This window comes from Penicillium alfredii, assembly GCF_028826965.1.
Source record: "Penicillium alfredii strain IBT 34128 chromosome Unknown utg000004l_segment0_segment0, whole genome shotgun sequence".
Lineage (NCBI taxonomy): Eukaryota > Fungi > Ascomycota > Eurotiomycetes > Eurotiales > Aspergillaceae > Penicillium > Penicillium alfredii.
Window position 1 is genome coordinate 2,365,009 of NW_026622701.1, and position 24,907 is coordinate 2,389,915.

Genomic DNA, 24,907 nt, shown 5'->3' on the forward strand with positions numbered 1-24,907 from the left:
TCCTGATGAAAGGCGACGAGATGTTCGAAGCTACAGGAAGTCAAGTTCCGTGAGGAGAAGCGGGCACGGACATGGCTCACGTGGACTGCGAGGGTGTTGTCCATTGCTTTTTTGCTTTTTCGCTTGTTATTCATCGCAGTATTCGCAGTATGTCATTCTGGTTATTTTCATTGCTCTGTTTATTTGACTTGCAATTTCACGTCTTCTTGGTGCAATTTTACCAGACAATTTCCCCACCAATGACGTTGGCCCAATTCCAATTCTCCAACCCCTCGGCTATTCAACTTGCCCAATGCGGCAGTCCAGTCGCCGCTGTTCCCCACGCTCCATGAGGTCGGTGTCTTCTCCGACTCTCGTCCGGGCACCTCTACTCTGTTCTAAAATACCCTGATACCCTGTGTCGACCTCTGGGGGTTATTGTGGTCGCGCCAATTTCTTGTACTTGAAAATGGCCAAAGTTATTGATGCGACAGAAGGTCTGGTCCTCTCCTCTCTCCTCCGCACCGGTCGATCCATACTGACAATGCCAATCCAGTCGCAAAACACAACACCCGGGACAGCTGCTGGGTGATTCTATATGGAAAAGTTTATGATGTACGAATTCATCTTCCTTGTCTGTAGCAATTCTTTGCGATGGCCGCTAATTCTGTCATTAGGTGACCGGTTTCCTGTCCAGTCACCCCGGCGGCGCGAAGATTATCCTGAAACTTGCGGGCAAGGATGCCACAGAAGAATATGATCCAATTCATCCTCCGGGGATCCTCGAGGAAGAACTCAAGCCCGAGGCTTGTTTGGGGACCGTGGATGCAAACACATTGCCCAAGGTAGAGGCACCAGCTGAGACGCAAGAGCCTGCCGAGGGGCCGCCTCCCGTCGACACCCTCCTCAACCTAGATGAGATTGAAGAGGTGGCCACTAAGCAAGTGAGCAAGAAGGCCTGGGCCTATTACTATTCGGCATCCGACGATAAATTCAGCAAGCACTTCAATACCCAGGTTTATCGGTCCATTCTCCTACGGCCGAGAGTTTTCATTGATTGCACGCGATGCGACCTAGATACGACTGCGCTGGGCCACAAATTGGGAATGCCTATCTATGTATCCCCGGCAGCCATGGCACGGCTGGGCCATCCAGCCGGCGAGGCAGGCATTGCGGAGGCATGTCGCAGCTTCGGAGCCATGCAAGTCATCTCCAACAATGCCTCTATGACGCCAGAACAGATCGTCAAAGACGCAGCACCCGATCAGGTTTTTGGCTGGCAACTTTATGCTCAGATTGATCGGAAGAAGAGCGAAGCCATGCTGGCGCGCATCAACAAACTCAAGGCTATCAAGTTCATCGTTCTCACCCTCGATGCCCCCGTTCCGGGGAAAAGAGAAGATGATGAGCGAAGCAGTATTGTAGGAGGCTCAATGGCCGTGACTAGCGGTGTGAAAGCTGCGGAACGAACGGCGGATGATACTCCTGACGTGAATCAAGGATCTGGTGGAGTGGGCCAGCAGCTGTTCGCAGGCACTGACCCGTCCTTAACATGGAAGGAAACTCTGCCCTGGCTTGCCAAGCACACAAGTCTTCCCATTATTCTCAAGGGCCTGCAGACTCATGAGGATGCATATATTGCATCGCTGCACGCACCACAAGTCAAGGGCATCATCCTCTCCAACCATGGCGGACGGGCCCTTGACACTGCCCCACCGGCGGTACACACCCTATTAGAAATTCGGAAATACTCCCCCGAGGTTTTTGACAAGCTCGAGGTTCATGTGGATGGAGGTATCCGTCGTGGCACGGATGTCGTCAAGGCTCTCTGTCTGGGCGCCAAAGCGGTGGGTATTGGACGACCTGCTCTCTGGGGCCTCGCGGCAGGCGGAGTAAACGGTGTTCGCCGAACTTTACAAAGTAAGTTGAATCTTCGGTTGAGTTGAAAACCTCCGTGCTAACTTCTTACTAGTTCTGGCCGACGAAAGTAAGACATGTATGCGTCTGCTTGGGGTGGAACGGGTCGATGAACTAGGACCTCAACATGTATGCACCCTGCGAGTATTCTTACTTCTGGGCCGATTCGCTGATTTTGCTTCTTTCCTTACTTCAGGTTAATACCCGCATTGTCGACCAGCAAATTTATGACGGTCCCTCGGGTCTTGAACCTTCACAGCGTGTTTTCCGAGCGAAGTTGTGAATCGTCTAAATACCTCGGGGCTTGGGAAACATGTAAAATCGCACTTTTTTGTCCATGATATACCATTTTGTGTCTTTTTCTATATCTACAAAGTATCTATTTTGTTAGGTATTTCAATTGACCTGACTCATGGCCATCACTGGCCCCCAACTTGTATGGATAGGATCGACATCATTGCCACAATCGTCGACTGTCAAAAGGCTTGCCCATCCTTTTTGTTTTTTTTTTTTTTATCTTTTCTTTCTTTTTTCCACGCTACCATGAGCTCACTTGAATGCACCACCCAGACCTCGAATGAGCTCTACGGTCTTGGGATTCGGCTTGGGCTCTCCTTGCTCTGGGGCGCGCTGCTGATTCTGCGCCTATCCAACGGGCCGTGGTCGACGCTCTCCCGAATTGGAAGCAGCATCAATCTGATCGGCTACACAATATTCACCAGGCTCATTATCGACATTGTGCACGCTAGAGCCCTGACACCAGACTATTTGATAGTGTTCTCCTTGATTGCCACGCTATTCTACCAAGATGCCTACAACCTTTTCGGTAAGGTAACCAAGCAGAGTGAACTCCGCTATAGTCTGAAACCAGATGTCTCCCTGGTCCTGCAGAATATCCTCGGTTGTGCGGCCAGTGGCTTGGGTGCTTGGTTCTGGCTCACCGGACTGGAGCACTCTCAGGAGCCTACATGCGATACCAGCGCCGCGGTCATTGGCGTATTCAACATGTATCAGTCCTCCTGAGGGAAAATTGCTCGGCATTTGCTATCATCACTGCCGTGGCTTATATCTCGCTTCTTTGGATCCATGCACATGGCTACTAGGATGTGCTCTACGAGGCCTGGTTCAAGTCTGGAGATGGACCTGTCGTTCAGCATCTCCAGGCAACTAACATCCGAGGAGCAAGGGAAGAATATTACGAAGAATATCATCAAAAAACCCATATTCTTAGGAGAAAAGAACAAAAAATGAACCTGACCGGTGTTAACATGGTTGTGTGGACGCTGTAACGCTGTTCCTCGCTTTCTTGGCCACACAGAAAGCACCCAAGAAGAGAACGGCCTCGTTCCTGGCGGCTAAATCGGATCCCTTGTGTGGGAAAAGGTTCCCGGGGAGCCTCTGGCTGAGGAATTCTTCTGGGGCTTGGATGACACCGCACACAGAGATATCCGTTCTAAGTTCCGTGCCGCCTACGAGTAAGTCGACGCAGGTCCCAGGCAGTTAGAGGGGATATTGATATAGTTAAAAGACAGATGCTTGGTTGCGGAGTAGCACCAGGCCAGTCCAGAATAATCGAAGATCATCTTTGATCAGTCTGCAGGCAATCTGTGCGTCCGACATGTCATGTAATGCTCTTGGGGCACTTCAAGCGAGTTGTCATGCGTGGAGTATATCCTAACAGATTGCAGTTACATCTCGGGGTTTCCAAGCGGATGGCCAATTATCAGTAAACTTGAATGGTCAGAGGCTCGTTACGCCGAGTATGGACTGGCGAAGCCAAGCAGAAAGAGAGATTGGTACCTTCATCCAGAAAAATGGCAGTGGTAGACTATCATAATCAATTGAACTTCAGTCTTCTAGGTATCAAGTGCGAGTTGGCGATCGAATTACATCTTGGCTAAAAAATAAGATATCATCCAGAAGAACCAAAAAAAAACGAGATGAAAATAGAGGCAAAAATGACCAGACTGGGGCTCGATCCCAGGACCTTGTCGGTGTTAACGACACGTGATAACCAACTACACCATCCGGCCAACCATGTTGCATGTTTCTCTCTAATCCTAATGTTATTTTCGTTCAAATTACCACGCTGAAGCACTCGACGCAACCTTCCTGGATCACGTGGCCGTTGTCACTTTGGCTGAAGGTACTATAGCCCTTCAGGTTGTGCAGCTAGTGGAGGCCTATTTTTGATTATAACCCTACCTATAGAGAATTCCTATAGGAATTTTGTGGGATCTTGTCCATTCTTGGAGACTCCGAATTTTGGGCCCATGAGAAGAGAACCTACGCAGGTCCATGGCCCGTGGGATCATCCTTCGCATTGGGTTTGTTAAGGTCTATATACTTTGGGGCTAATAAGATGATTCCGATGGATGTGAAGTTGATTCTTATGTTTACTTTGATATCCAGTGGATGGAGGATTACATTTTTACCCTTCATCAAAATCACAAGCCCAGCTAGCTGGTTTTCAAGGCAGACCTCTAGATGCTCCTGGAGTCGAGCTATATAGACATCTCCCCGAGTTAGTAACCTCTGGTATTCCCACTGATTTCCTACTTTCTAGTTGCGAAAATCGGGCAATTATCACACCTTCTGCTTCGCTTGATGTAGAGAGATAGAGAGAAAGAGAGACTAATATATATATTTATATATTTATATATATAACCGCAATATTTATATTATACACCCGCTCGCTAGTATTTTGAGCCGGCGTCGAGAATAAAGAGTGATGTTGCTATGTGCTCGAGTGCTTGCTACGGAGGCCGAATCAGACATGGCCCCCCCCCCCCCCCCCCCCCCTTCCCCCCCCTCTTCTACCGCATTTCCAAATCTGAACCCTCCAACTTCCTCTTTTCTTCCGTTCATATTTCTCAGATACCCCCCCGCCTTCACCCGGGGATTTCAACAATTCGCGGTGCTTGGATTTCAGCTCCACATCTGGGGCTTTTGAGTTCCCTTCGGAGCTGCCAGTCGCGAATCATCCCGCGACACTCGATTGACTACGCCACGCGAAGCTCGATCTCCCATCGCACCCCTCAAATATCCTCTCAACCGGTACTTCCTACCTTTGATTTTCCGAAATTCTCCTATTCGACCGCCTGCGACGACCGCGTAACCATGAATGAGACTACCCCCTCACCCAGTCCGGCACCCGTGCCCAAAGTGTCGCCCACCGCCGGTACAAAGCGCAAGCGAAGTGCCCCTGCCAAATACTATGCTGTAAAGGCGGGGTTCAAGCCAGGGATTTACTACGGGTGGAATGACTGCCTGGCTCAAATCACGGGGTACAAGGGAGCTGTCTGTGAGTGTGCTTTTCGCGAATACTACACCGTGACCGAGAGCCGGAGCTGACGTGAATGAATGCCAGTTCAATCTTTTCCTTCTTTCGAAGAAGCCAACGCGTTTTTGACCGGCATCAAGCTTCCATCATCCGGCGTCTCCACGCAGGGACCAGAGCAAACCAGATTCTACGGGATACAGCGAGGTCGGGTCCCCGGAGTCTACACTGATTGGGCTACCGCGCAGGAGCAGATTCGCGGTTTTCCCCGACCGCGATACCGGAAATTTTCGACTCGAAAAGAGGCGGAGGAATTTGTGGGAGCTGAGAAGGAACGCCTCCCACCCCCGGTGGGATTCGGAGTGCCACAGCAGCCTCCTGGAACCGTGAATGAAGTCCCCAAGGATGCAGAGGGTGTCGAGTTTGCACCGGGAGACGGGCCCTTGCCGCGGGGAGCCGAGGATGGCTTTGACCCCAACGTGCTGTTAGACCCGACCACGGGCAAGGTGGTGTACAAGACAGCTCCTCAGAAGACAGCGACAAAGACACAAACTGCAGGGATCCCGAGCATGCTGCGAATATATACCGATGGAAGTTCGCTGAAGAATGGAACCAAGTTGGCGTCGGCCGGGGTGGGCGTGTACTTCGGTCCCGGTGACTCAAGGTGTGTTTCCCCGTGGTAGGAGTAAAAAAAAAAAAAAAAAAAAAACGGCCATCGGTCCTTCTGACTCACATCGATTCTCCCAGCAGGAATGTCTCCGAGCCATTGAAGGGCAATCGCCAGACAAACCAACGTGCAGAATTGACCGCCATCCTCCGAGCGATCGACATCGCTCCTCGCCATCGAGATGTCACCATATTTACTGACAGCCGGTATGCGATTGACTGTGTGACGGTGTGGTTTATCAACTGGCGCCGCAACAACTGGATGACCAAGGACAAGAAGCCGGTCGAGAACCGAGATCTGGTCGAATCGATTCTGGTCAAGATCGAGGAGCGTGCCGAGCTGAAAGTCAAGACCCTGTTTGAGTGGGTCAAGGGACACAACAAGGACCTGGGCAACGAGGAAGCTGATCGCCTGGCGGTTAATGGAGCTCACAGAGGTATATCGGAAAAGGCCGAGGCGCTGGAAGTGAGCCGGAAAATTCCCGATGAAGTATTTGACGAGGACTTCTGAGTTATTCCCATTGGCATGACGATCACGAATAATGAAATCCTGTTCCTGAGATCGGCGTAGAGAGTTGTAGATGGATCGATGCATGAGTGCCCAGGGGAAGCCAAGACCCAAACCTCCCGCCACCAAACCGCTGGCAACTTCATTTCTCTTTTGCCTCCCCAACACCGTTCACTTTCACCGCTGCCTCAGAGGTCTTCTCTCACTTGAACTAAAAGGTCTTGAAGCTTCCATGCTGTTCAATCTTCGACACTCTCTTCAAGCTTTCCCTATGATCTCGTTGCTTTTCATCCAGCACACTCAAATTATGATTGAATAACATTCGCTTGTTCTCACATTTGGCTATCACTGAAGAATTAGTGACAGCTTGACCCTGATATTCCAACATCTCCTTTGATCCACTTCAAGACGCCCACTGGATTCGTTCAGGGGAATCTCAAGTGTATCCATAGATTTGGCAGCAAAATGCCAACTCTCGCGATAGTCAACTTCAACATTGTCTGTGCGACGCTGGGCGGCTTTGTCTCCCTCTTCGGATTGGTGTCGTATCTGTGCAAGGATCGATTTTACCTGTCCGAAGCACGTATGTATTTTCTGTTTCTTGCCCTCGGAATTTCGCTGTTTCTGACACACAAGAACAGTGATCTCGTTGCTGGCCGGAGTCGCATTCTCGCCCCATGCTGCCAATTTCATCAGGCCCGAGGAGTATGCACTGCATTCCGAGCAAAATCTAGAGGCTGTCACTCTGCACTTCACCCGTCTGGTCCTCGGGGTGCAGCTTGTCTTGGCCGGAGTGCAGCTCCCCAAACGCTATCTCCAGATCGAATGGAAGAGCTTGTCTTTGTTGCTAGGGCCCGGCATGACTGCGATGTGGATGTGCAGCAGTTTAATCATCTGGGCCATGGTCCCCAATTTCAAGTTCCTTCATGCCTTGGTCGTCGGGGCCTGCGTGACCCCGACAGATCCCGTGCTGTCTAACTCTATCGTCAAGGGCAAGTTTGCAGACAAGCATGTTCCTCCTCCACTTCAAAGGATCATTGTCGCCGAGTCGGGTGCCAACGACGGACTTGGCTACCCCTTTCTCTTCTTTGCTATTTACCTGCTCAAATACACTGGCATGGGAGGTGAAGGTTTCAGTGGCGGTGCAGGGAAGGCAATGGGGTTGTGGTTCTATGAGACATGGGTGTACACCATCCTTTTGAGCATCGTCTACGGCGTTGTGGTTGGCTGGCTGTCGAGAAGGCTGCTCCATTGGGCAGAAGAAAGGCGTTATGTCGACCGAGAGAGCTTTCTGGTGTTTGCAATTGCTCTTGCGGTGAGTCTTTACTTTTCACTCTGGCAAGGTTATCGCTGATAATTATTGCAGCTGTTCATTGTGGGAACTTGCGGTCTCATTGGAACGGATGACCTTCTGGCGTGCTTTGTTGCTGGAAATGTCTTTACTCAAGAGTAGGCTTCCTTTGGATATTGCGACAGAGATCAAAGCTGACAGGGCCAGTGATTGGTTTCGGCTCGAGACCATAGATGATTCACTGCAGCCGACTATCGACATGCTACTCAACTTGGCTATGTTTATGTGGTTCGGTGCAGTTTGCCCGTGGTCATCTTTCCTGAACAATAACGTCATTCCGATCTACCGGCTGATTTTCCTGGGGATTTTGATTCTTCTGGTTCGCCGGTTACCGATCGTCCTTGCCATGCACAAATACATCAGCCAGATCGAGAATTTCTCCCAGGCCGCATTTGCCGGGTTCTTTGGCCCGATTGGAGTGGGTGCCATCTTTTATCTGTCAATCAGTCTTGAATTTCTCCAGGAGATCAAGGTCGATGGCCAGGTACGAGAGGATGTGCAGCAGGTGATCGAGGCCATTGAGGTCGTGGTGTGGTTCTTGGTTGTCTGCAGTATTGTGAGTTTTCCAAGCCATATTTTCTTATTCACTCTCTAACTGACTTGACCCAGGTTGTACATGGTCTGTCGGTCCCTGTCGGAAAGGCTGGCTATCATCTTCCACGGACCATCTCCAGTGTGATCAGCACCGGCACTGTTGACGAACCGGATCCGATACCCATTTCCAACATCCGTCATACGCACAGCACGGCAACGCCTCTAACGGACACAGTCCTCGACCAGCAGAGCCGCAAACGCAATCTACGGGATACACACCTGCCATTATTCCGCATCGACCGTCCAGTGGTCCGTTCGCGGTCCCCATTGAACCAGACTCCAGGTGTGGGACAGACGGATGAGCCAGAGAGACCCGTGAATTTGATTGCCCATGACAAAAGTACCGGGGCTGAACGGCGTGCGAGCTAAGTTGGATCGGATCGCCCCAAGCGCAATTGGGGGCCAGAACTGGAGAAGCTGCCCCGGTTATCGGTGAGACGAGACTGAGATTGTTCTTTTTCTATTTTTCTTCTTTATTTTTTCCTACTTCTACACCTTCTGCTTACATTTGTTGAGAAACGAAGAGGGGATGAGTTCCATATTACATAAATACTTGTATGCTTTATTTTTCATTTCGGCATTTCTAGCTCTTGTTGCTTTTCCTACCACCCTTGGCCCCAGCAAAGATGCATTGTCAAGCAAGTGGATCTTAGCTATATGCAACTAGCTCTGGTGGGATCTGATCTGCATCCCACATGCCTCTTTCGCTGGTCTCGGTAAGAACATGGTGAACTGGTCCCCGTTGTTCTCCACTTACGAGGTATATACTGCAGGTTCGCCCAGCCCCTCCTGTGGGTTGAGATATGACTTTGGTTTCCATGTCTAGCTCGCATGCTGGTTCCAGCTTGTCTAGCTTGACGGACCAACTTTTCACTATGACAACGGAAGAAACGCCTGTGATCATCGTGGGAGCTGGCCCCGTGGGCATGGTCCTCGCGTACCAGCTTGATCGGTTGCAGATCCCATGTTTCATTGCTGAGCAGAATCTCGAAACGACAAGATGGCCGAAGATGGACCTAACAAACTGTCGCTCCATGGAGCTCCTCCGGTACCTGGGATTGGCGGATGACTATCGCGTACAGCCTGACGCCGTGAACGAGGATGTTGGATTCGATACAGGCTTCGTGACGCAGATCAACCCCAAGGGTCGACTGCTGAGTTCCTGGGTATGGTGGTCTCCTTTCAATTTTACGGTGCAAGAGACTCATACTCGATCAATGTCATTGCTATTAGAGACTCCCATCCGCCCGACAGCAACGGGCTTACATCCACGCGAATAATGACGGCAGCCAACCCGCCGAGGCCGAGCAGCGATGCTCACAGATCATCTTCGAAGCGTGGTTGAAGAAAATCGTTGTCGCAAAGCCGCACATCAGCAGCAGATTCGGCTGGAGGTACCTGTCGCACCGGGAAGATGCGACCGGCGTCGTCGCCAAGTTCGCCGACCTGGACGGTCAGCATCATACCGTGCGCGGTCGATATCTGGTCGGTTGTGACGGTGGCGGCAGTCGAGTACGCCGCACGGCCGAGATAAATATGCTCGGAGGCCCGATGTATGCCCTGCTGGCTCAGTTCATGGATCAGGACGAGAGGCTCACCCCGACCCTTTCTCTAGGCCAATGCAATTCCACCTGGTGCACTTCAAGTCCCGCGAGCTGGCCAACAACCTCCCTTTTGGCCGTTTCTGGCATATGTTTCCCATCAACGGGGGATTTCTAATTGATCAAGACGATGATGACACATTTACGGCACATTTCCCCGTCCACCTACTCGGGCCAGACAAGGTTGAGCCCCAAGAAGTGGTATATCGGGCATTGGGTGGTGCGGGACAGCCGCACCGGTTCAAGATTGATGAGATCCTGGTCGACAGCGAGTGGACGCCGAATTTCAGTGTGGCCGAGCAATATAACACCGACAGCCTGAAGGTATTCCTGGCAGGAGATGCTGGTGAGTTTGATATTGCCTGTTCAGCACCCCTTCAATATGGTATTCCCTTGCAAGGGAAATATGATCATGGATGGTAGAAAGAAAAACAGCCAAGCTGACACAGGCCACCATACGCAGCACATCGCAACCCTCCTCACGGCGGCTACGGCATGAACAGCGGAGTAGTCGACGCCGTCGACCTCGGCTGGCGACTGTCGGCCGTGATCAAAGGATACGGCGGCGACCTGCTCCTCCGCACATATAGTCAGGAGCGACGACCAATCATGGTCCGCGCCCTGGTGCGCGCGCACCGCCATCTCGTGGAACACATCAAGCTAGCCCAGATCTACGAGCACGACCCGGGTCTCCTCGAAGCGGCGACGCCGCAGGGCGACGCGCTCCGCGAGAAGGTGCATGCCTTCCTGCAAGAATCCGGGCCCGAGACGCTGGACCGGGGCATCGAGCTGGACCTCCGCCTCTACCACTCGCCCGTGGTCTGGCAAGACGGGTCGCCCGAGCCGCACTGGGAGACCGGTCGATATGTGCCCAGCACGCGGCCGGGTTCGCGGGCGCCGCACGTGTTTCTGAAGGACGGCACGACGAGTATCTATGATCTCTTCGGGGCGGAATTTACCCTGATCCATTTTGTCGAGCGCAGCACCACCACCAATACTAATGATAATAACGTCAGTGATATCTTCGCAACCACGGCAGAGTCCCGCCAAATTCCCCTGAAACACATCCATGTCCTCGACGAGCCTCACGCCCACCGCATCTGGGAACGAGACCTGGTCTTGGTACGTCCGGATACCCACGTCGCATGGCGTGGGAACGCGGCCGATGTAGCCCGCCTGACGGCCGACGAGCTCCATCGCATTTGGGATGTTCTCACGGGGCATGTTGCATCTGCCGGTGCGGAGGCCAGTTCTCCTGTGCATGTGGCGAATGAGGAAGCCTTCAAGAAGATTGTGGTCGAGTTTCTTGGAGGTGGGGAGCTGCAGGGATCGGAGTTGAGGACTAGATTGTAGTTCCCGTCTTTGCTGGCACGTTACGATTTATATACATCTCTAGCGAGCCAAGTGACCTTGGAAATAGAGAAGAAATATTATTATAGAATTTCCCGACACTCTCTATTACAATTCCCAGAACAGTATAGATTCGACAAAGTTAGGGCCTCAACAAGCCCCATCAATTTACAAATAATGCGATGTGTTCACGACAAACATCGAAGATAAATACCCGAAGTGCAGAACAGATACAGCCAGCATTAGACCTCGACGGCCTTGGGAGGAATCCGAGTAGATCAATGTCCAAATAGTCCATCAACATCCAACGCCCGAAAGCTATTAATTATCCATCTAGAAAGAAAAAGAAAAGAAATGGAGGGGCTTCCGGTCTGACAAGTCAATCTCGACCACTCCCCTCCATCCCCATCCGATGCGTTCCTCGATTTTCTCCATTCCTCAATTGTCATGAAACCAATATCGTTACACGTCGTGTCATGAGCCAGAATGATGGCTCCTTTGGTGTGCGTTTATGCTTAGCTCGTGACAAACTTCCATTTGGGAAAGAAAAAACACCCTAGAAACCGTGCAGCTCCCGGGCTCGACGAGACAGGGGCGCGATCAAGCGAAGAATGGGGTCGTGCGGGTTGCGCTCGGCAACCGTCATGTACAGGGTGTTCAGGCGCTGGGTCAGAACTTCCATGATCCGAGGAGCGACTTCGCGGAGGTCGGAATCCTAAGAAATCACAATATGAGTAACTCTCAAACAGAAACTTCAGAGACCATTATTGATGATGATTGTAACATACCCGGGCATCCACATTATGCAGCACCACGTCGAGCCAGCCAAGACGCTGGATGATGTTCGTCTGTAGGCTGGAGGTAACAGCCACTCCCACAGAGAGCGTGAGGATTGCAGAGAGTCGGGCTAGGTAGTTCGGAGAAACGCGAACGAAGAAGTTGTCGAACAGGTCGGCCTGTTGGTTCGATTGAAGCCACTAAAGAAAAATCCAAGTCAGTACTCAAGAAACATTAACGATAGAGGACCGATACGAACCTTAATCGTACCCTCTTCGAACTGACCAGCATTGATCGTTCGAGCAATGTCGGCCAATTCGGCTTCCTCCGCGGTCCTCGACACAGGAGGTGTTGCTGGGGCAGTCTGAGGCGCTGGCGCCTGTGGGACGCGTGCAGTGGTCTCACTCGGCCGTCCAGCCGAGGGACGCTGGGGAATGGAGCTTTCACTCTGGCGGCCCTGGTTTGCAGCCAGCGAAGAGACAGTATTCGACAGACCCCGTAGGAGAGCTGACATTTCTTCGATTTTCGCGTTGTTGCTTTGACGCTGCGCCTCGTAATGCTTGATCTGCGCCTGGAACTTCTGCTCCAGATCTGCCTCGACCTTCTTGGTGCTGCGTGTCAGGTTCTCGATCATGGGGGCGATGGAGCTCTGCACGGTTTTGGACAGTTCGATCTCAATGCGAGGAGCAAGTTTCTGAGCCACCGAATCCGACACGGCCTTCATGACCGCCGGATGTTGCAAAGCGTGGGTGACCGCCTTGGGAAGAGACTGACGCAGTTCGTCGTCGAGGACGCTTCCAAGCTGCTTGTTGACCGTGCTCGAGGTGGCATCAGTGATGGCCGGAACCACATCGGTTTGGATGCTGCTTGAGACAATGCGGGCCAAGTTCTTCTCAACATTGTCTGATAGAGTACTGGATACCAGGCGAAGCACCTGGTCCTGTTTCGCAGCCGAGGCGGCGTCCCAGTTGCGACGATCCTCATCGAAGCGGCGATACAATGCCTCAATTTCTCGGCCAAGGCTCTTGTTGAACTCGCCAGAGACACTGTTTTGCAGCGACTCGAGGTGTTTGTTCAAAGCTTCATTCGAGATGCCGGCACCAGGCGGCCCAGGGATGAGCCCAGCAGACAGTGCATGGCCCGTTGCATGAGTCGCACTCATTGCAGCTGCAGATGAAGCAAGAGTTTCGTTCTCCGGCTGCTCCTTGGCTTGGGTAGCAGGGGTAGAAAGAGGCTCAACGCCCGTGGTGGCGGTAGGCTCCTTGACCTTCGCCGCAGCCTCCGCGGCAGCCTTCTTTTTCTTCTTCTTCTCAGGCTTCTCAGATCCGTTGGAAGTGGAGACGGCTTCGACGGACTCATCACCCTTCTTCTTGGACGGTTTGATTGGCGAGGTGTTGCGCGAAGGAACAGCACCCGAATCACCAATGTCTGCCTTCTTCACAGGCTCTTTGATCGTTGCGCGGGATGGGATAGAAGCCGCATCACCATTGACTGATGGATCATCGGTGACATAGCTCGGGAAGGACTGGAGTTCGTTGATTTCAATGAAGCCCGCACCCAGCGCATCCACGGGACGGATGACCTTGTTCTCGGGGGTCCAACCCAGGTCTTCCTTGTTTATATTCAGGCACGTCACCCCACGTGAGTGCATCACATATAGCTCAAACAGAGCAGTGTCCTCCGATCCGCGCTTCTCAGTTGCCGACTTATTGATAGGCAAGAGTTCCAGGCTGCGCAACTCGCCCTTGGAGCCAAGCGAGATTTCACGGATCCCACTCAAACATGCGGTCGATTCAGGTTTGGGCAGATTGCTGTCCTTCTCGCTGGCGGCCCTGATGAATGCCGCCTGGGACATCTGTGGCAGGTTGTACTTCGGCGCAGACAGGTGAACAAAGTAAATCGAATTGCGCGTAGGGTGTCCGACCACGATGATCCCTGAAGCGGGATGATACGCGACACTGCAAATCGCATCCGACTCGTTCTCGTGAGGGAACTTCAGCTCCTGCACAGCCTTACCCAGCCCAATATCCCAGAGCTGCAAGGTGTGGTTTTGCTTCAACCCAACCAGAACATAGCGGAGCGCCATGGATTTCGAATAAGCGCGAAGCTTATCCAGGAAAAGCACTGAGGTGGGCCAGGATTTCTCCGTTGGAGAGCCGGTGACAAACGTGTTCAAGGGAATCCGAACCTCACTGGGAGCGGGACCTTCGATAAAGCTCGGGTCATCCAGCACATCGCGGATGTCCCAGAAGCGCAGTCGGCCGGTCTTATCCAGCGAGGCAATGACGGTGTCATCGTCACTGAAAGCGAAATCCTTGCCGGCCTTGCCAGTCGAGATCTTCAGGGCCCGCTCCTTGAAGAACTTCTCCGTGTTGACTGTGCGTTGAGAGACGGAGACACCAAAGCTGGGGCTCATGGCCGCCTGGGGGGAAACCACGTATATGTTTTTACCGCGGCCAATCGCAAATAACTCAGGGTGACGAGCGCTCCGTTTGGCTCGCGTTTTCAGCTGGCCGCCAGAGGTATTCTCATCTGAGGCCGGGAAAGGCGGGAAGATCAAAGTCTCACTCTCCAGGGCGTCCGTATCAAACAGGTCCTTTTCGGGGCGGGAAATCAGAGCCCAGTATACCGCACCACTGATGCCAATGCCAAGGATCGCTTGCACCTCCGAGGCGCCGCTTGTGGAGGACGACGTACACAGGGTGACATTGAACACGCGATCACGAGTAGAGCGGAAGACCTGCCGGTCACTTCCGTCATCCTGCCGAATGATTCGGATTCCTCCCACTTTCGCAAGAGCGTAAACGATGTATTCGGAAGTTGCGGCAGTCAAAGAGCGGTCCAATTGATCAAACTCTTTCTTCAAACGAGCAATATCCATAACTCCATCGTCGCGGAATGCCAGAAACTTTCCGGTTTGGGGCTTCACGGCAATGGAAATGAACGGTCTCAGGGGGAAATTCTGGACCGAGACAATCCGTTCTTCCTCTTTTTCAGCACTGTCTTCAGCACTCTCCCAGCTATCAACAAGGGCTTCGGCATGAACAGCGCCGCTTTGAGCGGGAACAGCCGCAGTGGCATCCACCACCTCCTCCTTGAAAGGCTCCTTGGGCTGGTTTGGGGCGGCCACCTCTTGGGCCTCGGCAGCCGTATCTCGCGAATGACTGGCGATGGACGAGAGTACCGCTTCGGAGGATTCCTCGGCGGTAGGAGCGGCCGCTTTCGCGTCCGCCGTGGATTTGGATTCACTCTCGCTGAGAGAACGCCCAATCTCATTCACGAGACGACCGACAACTTGATTGACGGCGTCTCTCTGACCATCCTCGAGAATTGGAGACTTGCTCCGCTGTTGGGTTTCCGCCGGTGCAGGAGTTGGTGTCTGTTCCAAATTCGCCGAAACATTCACTTTCTGCTTCTTGGTCAATTCCACAGCCGGGCTTGCACTCCCCGACTTGGATTGTGGGGACTTGTTGCGTGGAGAGATGGCCGCCAACTGATCGAAAGGGTTGACATAAGTGAACATGGAGTCCTTGGAAGTAGAGGGTGCGACCGTTTCCAGTTTCGCAGGTTCCTCAGAACCCTTCTCCAGAACTTCCAAAGGCGCCTCGTCCGCTCCATTATCCTGGGACTTATCGACAGTCGCTCGAGAAGTTTGGCCAGTTGCAACCAGAGCTGGTGTTTCCACCACAGCGGGTCCTGGCTGGGAGCGATTGAGCAGACGAAGCAGCATCTCTTGCGTGTTTTCGCTCGGGCCGCCAGGCTGGCTAGCTTGGAACCCTTCTCCCGGGCCAACCGGCGGCGCCGCCGGGGAGCAGCAGGCGCCGGTTGACCAAACAACGAGGAAACCAAGTTTGACGCAGAAATGTTTCGTCCATGCGACGTGGCAGCTTCCGAGCCCAGCGGAGACCGAAGCTGTTCAAGGCCTGCGGTCGGAGTTGGGGCCGGGGCATGGGAGGGAGCAGCTGAGCCCTGGCTGAATCTGAGGAGATTCAACAGATCGGTAGCACGGTCAGGGTTGTTGGACTGCGGCTGCTGGGGCCAGTCGCCACGAGGGGTGGGGATGTTGGGACTCAGGATATCAGAACCATGGTGGGGAGGGGTGTTCACCGGGGAAGGACTCTGAATTGTCGAGACCGAGGGATTATGGTAGCCATGCAGCTGGGGATGGGGCAAGCTCTGGCCGTCGTATGGCTGCTGAGGATGCGGCGGGAACAAACCCGGTTGGTAGTGCGGCTGACGAGGCTGGAGATTGTCGGGACCCGAAGAATTGGACGGGGATGGACGGGGCCGGATACTGGCCAAGAGAGCCTGGAGATCATTGGGGGTAGACATTTCTGTCGTGCGCCTATCCGAGGCGACCTCCGCACGATTCCAAACTTATGCAAAGCTCTCGGGAGCTCTCTTTCGAGAGGGAGAGAAAAGCAAAGGGAGGGACCACTAAAGTTGGCAGATGCAGTAAATGAATGGATGAAGAGCTGTAGAATTGGAAACGAGAGTTGACGGAGAAAAAGGGTAGGAAGAAGAAAGTGAGAGGAAGAGAAGATGAGGTTGGAGAAGCAGAAGCAAAATGGAGCGTGGCTGGTGTGGCCCATACAATACCTGACAATACGCCGTTGGCCACCGTCATCCACAGCTTCCTCGCATCTTGGCAATCTACACATCCTCCCATCCTACACACCTTTGGGTGCCCTCGAACGTTTGTTGTCTCTTTTCTTTCTCTGTTTGTACTTCACTCAAGGGGCGCAATTACCCTAGAAGCATATCCACCATGTTCTGTCTTCGCAGGTGAGTTTGTCCAAGTGCAAGACCCAGATCCCAAACTAATCACTCGAATCATTCTACAGCTGGCTACCTCTTCTCTTTATTCCAACCAACGCATCTCCTCTATTCATCATCTCCTTCGTCGCTCTGACCTACGTCATCCACCGCCCGTGCATCTACTGCTCTGCGCTACTCCTCATCCTCTTTGTTTCCTCATGTCACTGGTCAGATCGCTGCATCTTCGATCTTCGTGGCAACTGGTTTGCTCCACGCTATAGCTCAGGGTCTGGTGATTCCCCTGGACCCATCTCAGGCAACGGCACATCTGTTGCGATGGCTCCCAACGACAGTCTAGCAGACTTTGTTTTCGAGACAGTCAACTCAACTACCAAGGCGTTGGCGGGTGCTATGCTGGAGGGTGCTCAGCGACAATTAGCCCCAGAAGGACCGGAGTCACAAGCGGAAGAGTGGACAGGGATGGGTTTGGAGTGGTTGCGGAGTCTTCTTGGACGACGTGAATGGACTCTACCCTGTGTAGATGTTAAGGTCCAATTATAAAGGGACTCCCCAAAAATTGTTTCGTTGAGCAGGGCTGGTTTTTGTGGGACTTTTTGAAGGACTTTTCTCTTATTACATCTTGTCATGTCATATTCTGGGCGGGTCATGCAGCCATCTTGGGCAAAGGTTAGCGTATTATGGATTTGGGTAGTTTCTTGAGGTCCATCGGGGAGATTGGTAGTCACTAAACACTCATGGGCAGGCACTGTACATATTGATTGATTGATTTAGACAACTGCAAGATGAATGATGCTACGATAGGCCATGATTCCGACCTTGGAGGTACTAGATGTCTGCATATCACGCATTCAAGAAGGCTTCAGATTGGAATATCTTCATAAATGCCATAGCCTTGAAAAAGAGAGTGCTGCTGGGTATTTCCAGCAAATTTCCCGAACTTTTGGAGAAGCATGATCGTCATCAATGTCCACCTATAGACCCTTGAGCAACATAGCCGCTCTGGCCAAGCCACTGGATACCCTGATAGCCCTTAACAAACCTTTCCTTCGACAGGTTAGGTTGCAGCGCAAATCCCCAGTGCACTCAAGACATTAGCTAACAAGGGAATGCAAGCAGTACAAGTACAGATCTGATCATGATTGACCTATTAACATATAGCATTGATACAAAGGGGAGAAAAAGAAAAGAAAAGAACGAACCTGAGTCAACCCATTAGAAAGACACTTCTGCAGAGCAGTGGGATCTCCACTGGCAACAGCAGACAGAGTGCAACTGATCTGGCCGGCCAAGTTGATACAAGAGCCGAGGTTGCAGGTAGGTGGAAGAGTCTCGACGAGGGCTCTGTTTTGTTCCAGGACTAGATAGATAGAGCCGGTTGAATCAGCATACTCAATACCACAGATTATATCTTTTTTTATACATTGGAAGGAAATGAAGAGTAGGTGGAGTAAGGTGGATGAGTATAGAAGAAGGGTGGAATACAAGAAGTCTGGTTTCTGTTCTCAGACATATTCGGCGTGACCACGGCCGAGACCAGACCCGAAGAGAGGATGAGGGTAGCGATGTTGAAGCGCATGTTGGTAGTGTGGAGAAGTATTTAGCATGAAAGTCGGTTTCGTCTCGGTGTATATGTTTTGGAGTCGTGGGCTAGATCGAACGAGCTTAGTTGGCCCGGCAGGTTATTTATATCCAGCTCGAGGGTGATTTATATTCATCTTTTGCCTTTGTTTTTTTCTCATGGAAAGGGATACAAACCACATCTCTCTCCCTGTGTGAGCAATTAACTCTCCAGGTCAATGTCATACTCATGCCAGACGGATAGCTAGCAAAACGAGGCGAATTAAGATAGAACAAGGTCACACCGGGTCGCATTGGGCACCCGTCCTTGTCCTTAGATCTGTGTGCTGGGGGAAGGTGGGATCAGATACAACATGTCGAGGAGAGAGAAAGTGAACAGAGTGCAAGTAGATATAACAATCCTACGTGAAGGCTGTGGTCACTCAGGCTGCACACCGTGAATTGTGGCGGCTGTGCGAAGAGACCGGCGAGGTGAGGTGTCTCGAGATTGGTGAAGTCGATTATTTGACATGGATTATAACTAAGTACACAGCAGAGAGGTATCTGACAATTGAAATGAACGCGAAATATGCCAGCGGGGAGGCCACTGACCACATGACAAACCTGGTAGTTCGCAGCCTCCCCGGAGGTTTATCTGACCGATAAACGGGGTGGAAGAAATTAGAGAGAACAGGACATGGCAACCGTCGAGGCAAATCGAGAAAGATCAAAGGTGAATCGTGAGACATAACTCAGAACGGTGTGGTATCACAACGTCAAAAGTCCTGTTCATCGTGAGGACCGGAGTTGGTATGTATGTAAAAAAAAGATCAGCGCGCAAGAAGCCGAGGCGAAACCATAAATCAAACAGAAACAATAGAAATAAAATTAGTTGTATCCACCTCCCACAGGCAGCGGCCAGTCATCTTCGGTGATACTGCTCCAGAAGGTCCAGAGACCAACAACCGCCAGAAGGGTGAACAGAGTTTCGAACAGGGCACCGTTGATCTTTCCGCCCGAGGCCTGGCACAGGTGAGTGCTGATTACATAGGTAAAGATCTGACCGATGGCAAACAGCACTGCAGCACCCGAAAGGTACACTGTGAACAAAATTAGTGTCTTGTGCAAAAGAAAAATGAACCTATCAACCTCGAGGGCACACATACTCATAGGCCGGAACTCGCCCAGCACCCGAAGCACCAGAACGGCCTCGAAGGAGTAGAACAAGACGAGGCAAATCAGCGGGAAGAGCTGGTACAGCACGTAGAGACCGATATTACGGTTGTCGCTGCCCGTCACGCTGGGCTGGAAATGGCCGGTCCAATCAAATGCAGTGTCCAGGGCAATGTACCCCGTACCGATGAACAGGACCACGGCAGATGCGGCGATCAAGCCAAGCGAGGCTGGTGTGCCATCATCGAGAAGTTGGAAGCCCACCAGCGCATTTAAGAAAAGAATCCAACACGTCGCGGTGATTGCGGCAACATGTACCGCCGAAAAGCCCTAGAGCACTCCGTCAGCCGGGAAACGAGGTTGACCCGAAGAATATTCTGGCTCACCTTTCGAACGGAATCATCGAGTGGGATACCACCCACGGTGAAAATCTCGCAGATCTCTATTACGATAAACCCCGCCAGGAACAATTGCATCTCCCTATCAAAGCCGTCGCGTCAGTAAATTTCCGTGGTATTCATCTCAAATCTCTCAGAGGGGGGACGCGTACCGACGCCCGACGGCGGCGTGCTTCTTGTCCGACCTCCAAATCAAAACCGCCGAGACCACGATCGCGATGAATGCCAGCAAAATTGAGCCTGTCGCGTATCAGCCGACTGTCGCCCGGGAACCCTTTTGTGTGTCCTCTTCGATTGTCTCGAAATCGGTGTCCCCATACCTAAATTGCTGAGGTTCCGACCCCCGCTCAGGTCAATCCCGGTGAGCACACATCCATCAAAAGCCTTGTTGGGAGGCTGGTTGACGGCGAAAAGCTGTTAGAAACCGGGTCAGTTGACGTCCACACACGCGCCAGGAGAGGTCTCACGAACATTGCAGACGGGTAATGTCGAGTCGCGACAGAAGTCCTGTCATACCCACCCAAGGGCGTGTGGTCAGTGTCTGCCTATTGGACGAGCGTGGTATTCAGGTATGGATGATCACTTTGAACTCACGTGGAAATTCCCGAATTGAGTCGAACCCATGGCGAATCAAGACAATCCACGGGCGGACAACACTTAAAGGCGCGAATAACAGTGCTGGCGATACTTTGGGGGAGACCGGGATTCGTGGGAGGAGTCCCCTGACCCGCGCTGAGGACCGGCTCTCGATCGCTCGGCGGCGGATCTGAGGGTGTGGGTGGGGAGGGAAGACCAGATGCGGTGTTTGGAGGTTGACAGCGAGAAAGGCAGTGGGAAAAGAAAAGAAAGAGCGGAAGTCGCGAACAAAGAGAAGAAGAGAGGAGAGAAAGTGTGTGAGACGGCTTACACGAATTGGGAGGTCGCCGACGCTAGTGGGAAGCGTTCGCCTGAAAATTCGGGTTGGGAGGATTTGGTCGACTAGTCGGATCTTACTTTTTTTTTCTTTTTCTTTTTCTTCTCTTCTCTTTTGTTCTTTCTCTTTCTCCTGTTTCCGTTCTTTACGTTGTAATTGATTAAACCCAGAAAGGCCCAGGAACCAGACCCCCCAGTCCCATGGGTGGCGGTGGCTAAGAATAGCGCAATTATTGGATTTTCTCCGGGCACCCGCAGGCATCCCTGGCCCAGTGTTGAAGTATCGGCCCAGCCTCTCTCTCTCCCTTGCGGCACTGCATGGGGGATTTTTATCGTGTCAAGCATTATTATGATGGTTGCTAGGCGATGTTTCTCCAGGCTTGGCTACTTTTTAGAATGGATTTTATACTTAGCAGACATCTTCAACCACCAACTTTTGACCGTCATGGTCCCCGAGATCCAGCTTCAGCGTGCGCCCAAACAATTCCAGCAGCATCTCGAAACACACCTTGCTGATGGCCGGGTCGTATCGTCCCTTGCTGAGCTCATCCCGGATAAACGCATCTAGATAGAAACGGTCAGCAATCTCCGCTCCCGGGATCCCGGTCCACGGGATGAAGGCACGCACGTTGTGCCCAAGCAACTTCATAGAAACCAAACAAGACGCCCTTGTCATGCAGGGTTTTGCGGATGAGATCGCGTCCCTCGGGAGGGACGTGGGTGTCGTTCTTGCCAAATATCTGGGAAAGTCAGCACCTAGATTTGACAGGAAGAAAAAGAATGGAAAGAGATGATGATCATAAATATCCGAAGGCACAAAGAACAGAGACATACCATCAACAGCTCGCCCTTGATGTCTCCCGCCCTCGCCAAACTATCATCGTTCTTGCCATGGGCCAGGGTCTTGCTGTGGATATCCGTGGCGAAGTAGCACACAGCCGCCTTGACCCGGCTATCCAAGGCACAACGGTACGCCAGATGGCCACCAAGACACATGCCGGTGGCGCCAACCCGGCCATTGCAGGTGGAAAGTGAGAGTAGATAATCAACGCAAAGGCTTGCGTCTTCGTCGTAGGCGGCCAGTTTCTAAAAGAAGGTTAGCCTCCCCACCCCCAGAGACGTAATGCAAAGTCTCGGCAGCCACGCAGACCTTGCCAATCTTCCACGCGTTGCCTTTGTCCGTGTCCTCTGCATTGTACTGCAGAGGCTCTGGGCCGGTGAACTCATGGTAGCTCGAGGGGGCGGCGCAGATGTAGCCCTGGCCGGCGATCTGGCGGGCGAAACGTGCCACGGGGCCGGTTACTGCGCACAATCATCAGTGACATGGATTGGACTTGCAGCGACGAGAAAAAGAAAAGCGTGGAAAGTGTTGTCGATTCATTTCCCCCGCACCTTGGTAGATCTCGCTGAAGATGGCGACACCCGGGAACCGAGCCTTAGGATACCCCGGGATTGTGGGGTGAAAAACATAGATGCCTGGTCAAGGAGTCAGTCTGTATGCGCAATTGCCCGTCATATCGCACTAAAATTCCGTTGAATGGTATCGATCCCCTGGTCTATTTTGGGGGAGTTATACATACGCATCGTCCCCTGGCCATCGGCCGTGGTGGGGACATCATGGTGGGATTCCTGGATCAGCATGATTTCTGGTGTCAATTTCGACAAGTGATCTCTCTTATGTCGCGGAATCAAGAGTCAATGGCACGTTGGACAATTGTGCGAGAGCAACTACGAGAGGAACTGTGTCTATCGATAAGACGCGGGGTCATGTGGACGCTGACAAAGGGGACTGGGGTAAACATCCTGAACATGCCGAAGTATAGTCTTGGAGGTTGAACAGGCGATGAAAGCTACCATGAACAGTTCCGGGCTCGAAGGTTTCATTGAATAATATACATGGAACAAAAAATAATGGGCACCCCAAGATGTGTGTAGAGACGTCCCGGAACACCAGAGCCATGGCAAGCATTATAAGAAGGTATCTCGGCCTGTGTCAAAAGTAAAAATCCCAGGTAGAAAACACATTTTAGTCGGCTGCCGGGAGGAAAAGAGGACCCTCGGAGCCGCTGTACAGGGTTGACAGTTATGAGGAATGGCGCTGGGATCAGGCTGCTATTAGAAGACATACTGCGAGATGTGTTAGTACAGGGAATACAGAAGAGATATGATCAAGAGACCCGTCACTCACGGGAATAAACAGGTAGGGCACCTGCTTCTCATACTCAACCCAGGCCTCGCCGTACTTGGTTCGGCACCGCTGGATGTCACGCAGGGCGCGGTGGCTGATCATACAGGCAAAGAAGAGCGGGTAGAACCAGGGGAATGGGCTTTCAAACCCGGTGATCAGGCCCCAGTTGAGGGCAAAGTAGAGATCGCACGTGTAGTGGATCTTGCGAGCCTTGCCATCTGCGCAGTCTATTAAAATCTACAACCCGGAGTGTACACGAGAATCGCCGCAAAGAAAGGACACTTACACCATCCATCGACGAGAATCTTGGAACCATCGGGGCCCGTGATGGTATTGGGGTTCTGCACCGTCTGCCACGGGAGCTGCGGGAAGGTCTTGCGGTTAACCAGGGTGCCACGCTCCTGCTGACGGAAACGGTTTTTCTGGCTGTTGGTCGTGTCCCAAACCCAGTAGACGAACAGATACCCGATGTAGAGGAAGGCGAGGAAGAAACGGTTCCACTGGTAGGTGGCCGGGTCATGGTTGGCCAAGTAGATCGTGCAATGGCAGTAACTCAGAGGCACTCCAGCCAAGTTCCAGAAGATCAGCATGAAGCCCCACTTCTCGTAGTACATATCCCTGATGAAATGGAAATGTCAGTTCGAGCCGCTCAGTCAGAGTCTTGGGTGGTTCTCACCAGGTAGACACAATGCATTCTTCGCCCTTAGAGCAAGCATTGGCGTAAAGGAAATGCGCCATCACCAGGAACATGACCTCGCCGGACACATAGCCGTAGACCTCATACTGACGGGCTGCCGCACCCATGGAAAGGAACAGCAGAATATACCAGGGAAGGCGAACCTCGAAGAACATTTTGAAATCAAGGATGTTGAACATACGCGGGTTCAGCTCCGCACCCATGAAAAAGTCGTAGATCGGGTAGCCGGTCAAACGGTGCTGAGCGCCACGGGCCAGAGCCGAGAAGTAGGCCGCGAATGAAACCAAGTATCCCGACAGGATGGCAACGCTCAGCAGAGGACCAAACTCGTCAATGATGGTGTACAGCTTAAAGAGACCAGTGGCGTGCAGCGCAAGGGCCAACGCGATGCTAGTGTAGAACGACCACACGGCAGAGCAGTAGTACGGCAATTGCTTGCCTCCGAGGTGCGGCAACGGGCGCCCGGAAACCGACACCCCAGGAAGAAGCACATAGCAGGCTCCCTCAAAGAGAAAGAACACCCAGTAGATCGCCCACGCCTTCAGCGAGGGGAACGCGCCCGTGTAGACCAGATGACCCAGGTGCGCGACAAAGTCGGGCATGCTCTGGCCCTCAGCGGGGCGAGGGAACTTGCCATTGTAGTAGGTGGCCCCAATCCACATGTAGTACATGAGCAAGGGGAACCCAATCATCATGGACAAGACACCCAGAGAGCCTCCAAACTCAAAGTGACCGCTGTAGTCGATCTTGGGGTCAAGTCCCTCCTCCCAGCCGTCCACGATGCGGGACTTGGACTGAGTCTTCGACTTGGGGGTGGCGGTTTTTCCATTGGTCTCGACCTTGATCGGAGTCTCCTCCTCTTCGGTTTTGACCTTGGCAGAGGTGCGACGACGAGTAGCCGACTTGGATCTGTTTTGGCTCGGAGAGTCGGACGCGTCGTTCTCGCTGGCCTCGAAGTGAGAGCTGTTGCGAGTGGCGCGACGACCTGGAGTCTCAATGAAGCCTGGTCGATCCATTTTTCTAGATCACAGAAGGAAAATAACCAGTTAATGGGGAGAAAAACCAGCTTCCACAGGGATTCGAGCGAAGATATAGCCGACACGAATTGGGGCGCAATTGGGAATCAGGAGCCACTTACTTGGGGGTTTTCCCCGTTTGGGAGCGCGTCAGGGTCATGATC

At 52.4% G+C, this 24,907-nt stretch overlaps 8 protein-coding genes across 8 annotated transcripts; 5 read left to right on the plus strand and 3 right to left on the minus strand.

Moving 5' to 3' along the window:
- Positions 1 to 448: 448 nt before the first annotated feature.
- On the plus strand, positions 449 to 2,919 carry NUU61_002541 (FMN-dependent alpha-hydroxy acid dehydrogenase; the record flags this gene model as incomplete). The annotated part of the gene is made up of 5 exons (XM_056653123.1): positions 449 to 476; positions 536 to 594; positions 657 to 1,899; positions 1,952 to 2,025; positions 2,467 to 2,919. 5 exons carry the CDS (start codon positions 449 to 451, stop codon positions 2,917 to 2,919), a joined length of 1,857 nt encoding a protein of 618 aa, XP_056514190.1.
- A 2,097-nt stretch (positions 2,920 to 5,016) lies between these two features.
- Positions 5,017 to 6,353, plus strand: NUU61_002542 (RNA-DNA hybrid ribonuclease; the record flags this gene model as incomplete). Its single annotated transcript, XM_056653124.1, has 3 exons — positions 5,017 to 5,200; positions 5,267 to 5,840; positions 5,924 to 6,353. The coding sequence occupies 3 exons, from the start codon at positions 5,017 to 5,019 to the stop codon at positions 6,351 to 6,353; spliced, it is 1,188 nt and encodes a 395-aa protein (XP_056514191.1).
- Positions 6,354 to 6,815: 462 nt separating this feature from the next.
- Positions 6,816 to 8,664, plus strand: NUU61_002543 (putative Na/H antiporter; the record flags this gene model as incomplete). The annotated part of the gene is made up of 5 exons (XM_056653125.1): positions 6,816 to 6,933; positions 6,992 to 7,665; positions 7,717 to 7,799; positions 7,849 to 8,257; positions 8,311 to 8,664. 5 exons carry the CDS (start codon positions 6,816 to 6,818, stop codon positions 8,662 to 8,664), a joined length of 1,638 nt encoding a protein of 545 aa, XP_056514192.1.
- Positions 8,665 to 9,170: 506 nt separating this feature from the next.
- NUU61_002544 (uncharacterized protein) lies at positions 9,171 to 11,249 on the plus strand (the record flags this gene model as incomplete). The annotated part of the gene is made up of 4 exons (XM_056653126.1): positions 9,171 to 9,461; positions 9,529 to 9,848; positions 9,911 to 10,242; positions 10,360 to 11,249. 4 exons carry the CDS (start codon positions 9,171 to 9,173, stop codon positions 11,247 to 11,249), a joined length of 1,833 nt encoding a protein of 610 aa, XP_056514193.1.
- A 553-nt stretch (positions 11,250 to 11,802) lies between these two features.
- On the minus strand, positions 11,803 to 16,355 carry NUU61_002545 (uncharacterized protein; the record flags this gene model as incomplete). The annotated part of the gene is made up of 4 exons (XM_056653127.1): positions 11,803 to 11,961; positions 12,035 to 12,223; positions 12,283 to 15,769; positions 15,817 to 16,355. The coding sequence occupies 4 exons, from the start codon at positions 16,353 to 16,355 to the stop codon at positions 11,803 to 11,805; spliced, it is 4,374 nt and encodes a 1,457-aa protein (XP_056514194.1).
- A 436-nt stretch (positions 16,356 to 16,791) lies between these two features.
- NUU61_002546 (uncharacterized protein) lies at positions 16,792 to 17,342 on the plus strand (the record flags this gene model as incomplete). Its single annotated transcript, XM_056653128.1, has 2 exons — positions 16,792 to 16,808; positions 16,868 to 17,342. 2 exons carry the CDS (start codon positions 16,792 to 16,794, stop codon positions 17,340 to 17,342), a joined length of 492 nt encoding a protein of 163 aa, XP_056514195.1.
- A 1,905-nt stretch (positions 17,343 to 19,247) lies between these two features.
- NUU61_002547 (chitin synthase export chaperone) lies at positions 19,248 to 20,554 on the minus strand (the record flags this gene model as incomplete). Its single annotated transcript, XM_056653129.1, has 7 exons — positions 19,248 to 19,459; positions 19,526 to 19,862; positions 19,919 to 20,012; positions 20,083 to 20,170; positions 20,251 to 20,344; positions 20,398 to 20,475; positions 20,525 to 20,554. The coding sequence occupies 7 exons, from the start codon at positions 20,552 to 20,554 to the stop codon at positions 19,248 to 19,250; spliced, it is 933 nt and encodes a 310-aa protein (XP_056514196.1).
- Positions 20,555 to 21,251: 697 nt separating this feature from the next.
- On the minus strand, positions 21,252 to 24,903 carry NUU61_002548 (C-24(28) sterol reductase; the record flags this gene model as incomplete). Its single annotated transcript, XM_056653130.1, has 10 exons — positions 21,252 to 21,406; positions 21,471 to 21,582; positions 21,677 to 21,928; positions 21,993 to 22,144; positions 22,235 to 22,318; positions 22,423 to 22,516; positions 22,971 to 23,248; positions 23,317 to 23,648; positions 23,707 to 24,747; positions 24,866 to 24,903. The coding sequence occupies 10 exons, from the start codon at positions 24,901 to 24,903 to the stop codon at positions 21,252 to 21,254; spliced, it is 2,538 nt and encodes an 845-aa protein (XP_056514197.1).
- Positions 24,904 to 24,907: the final 4 nt, after the last annotated feature.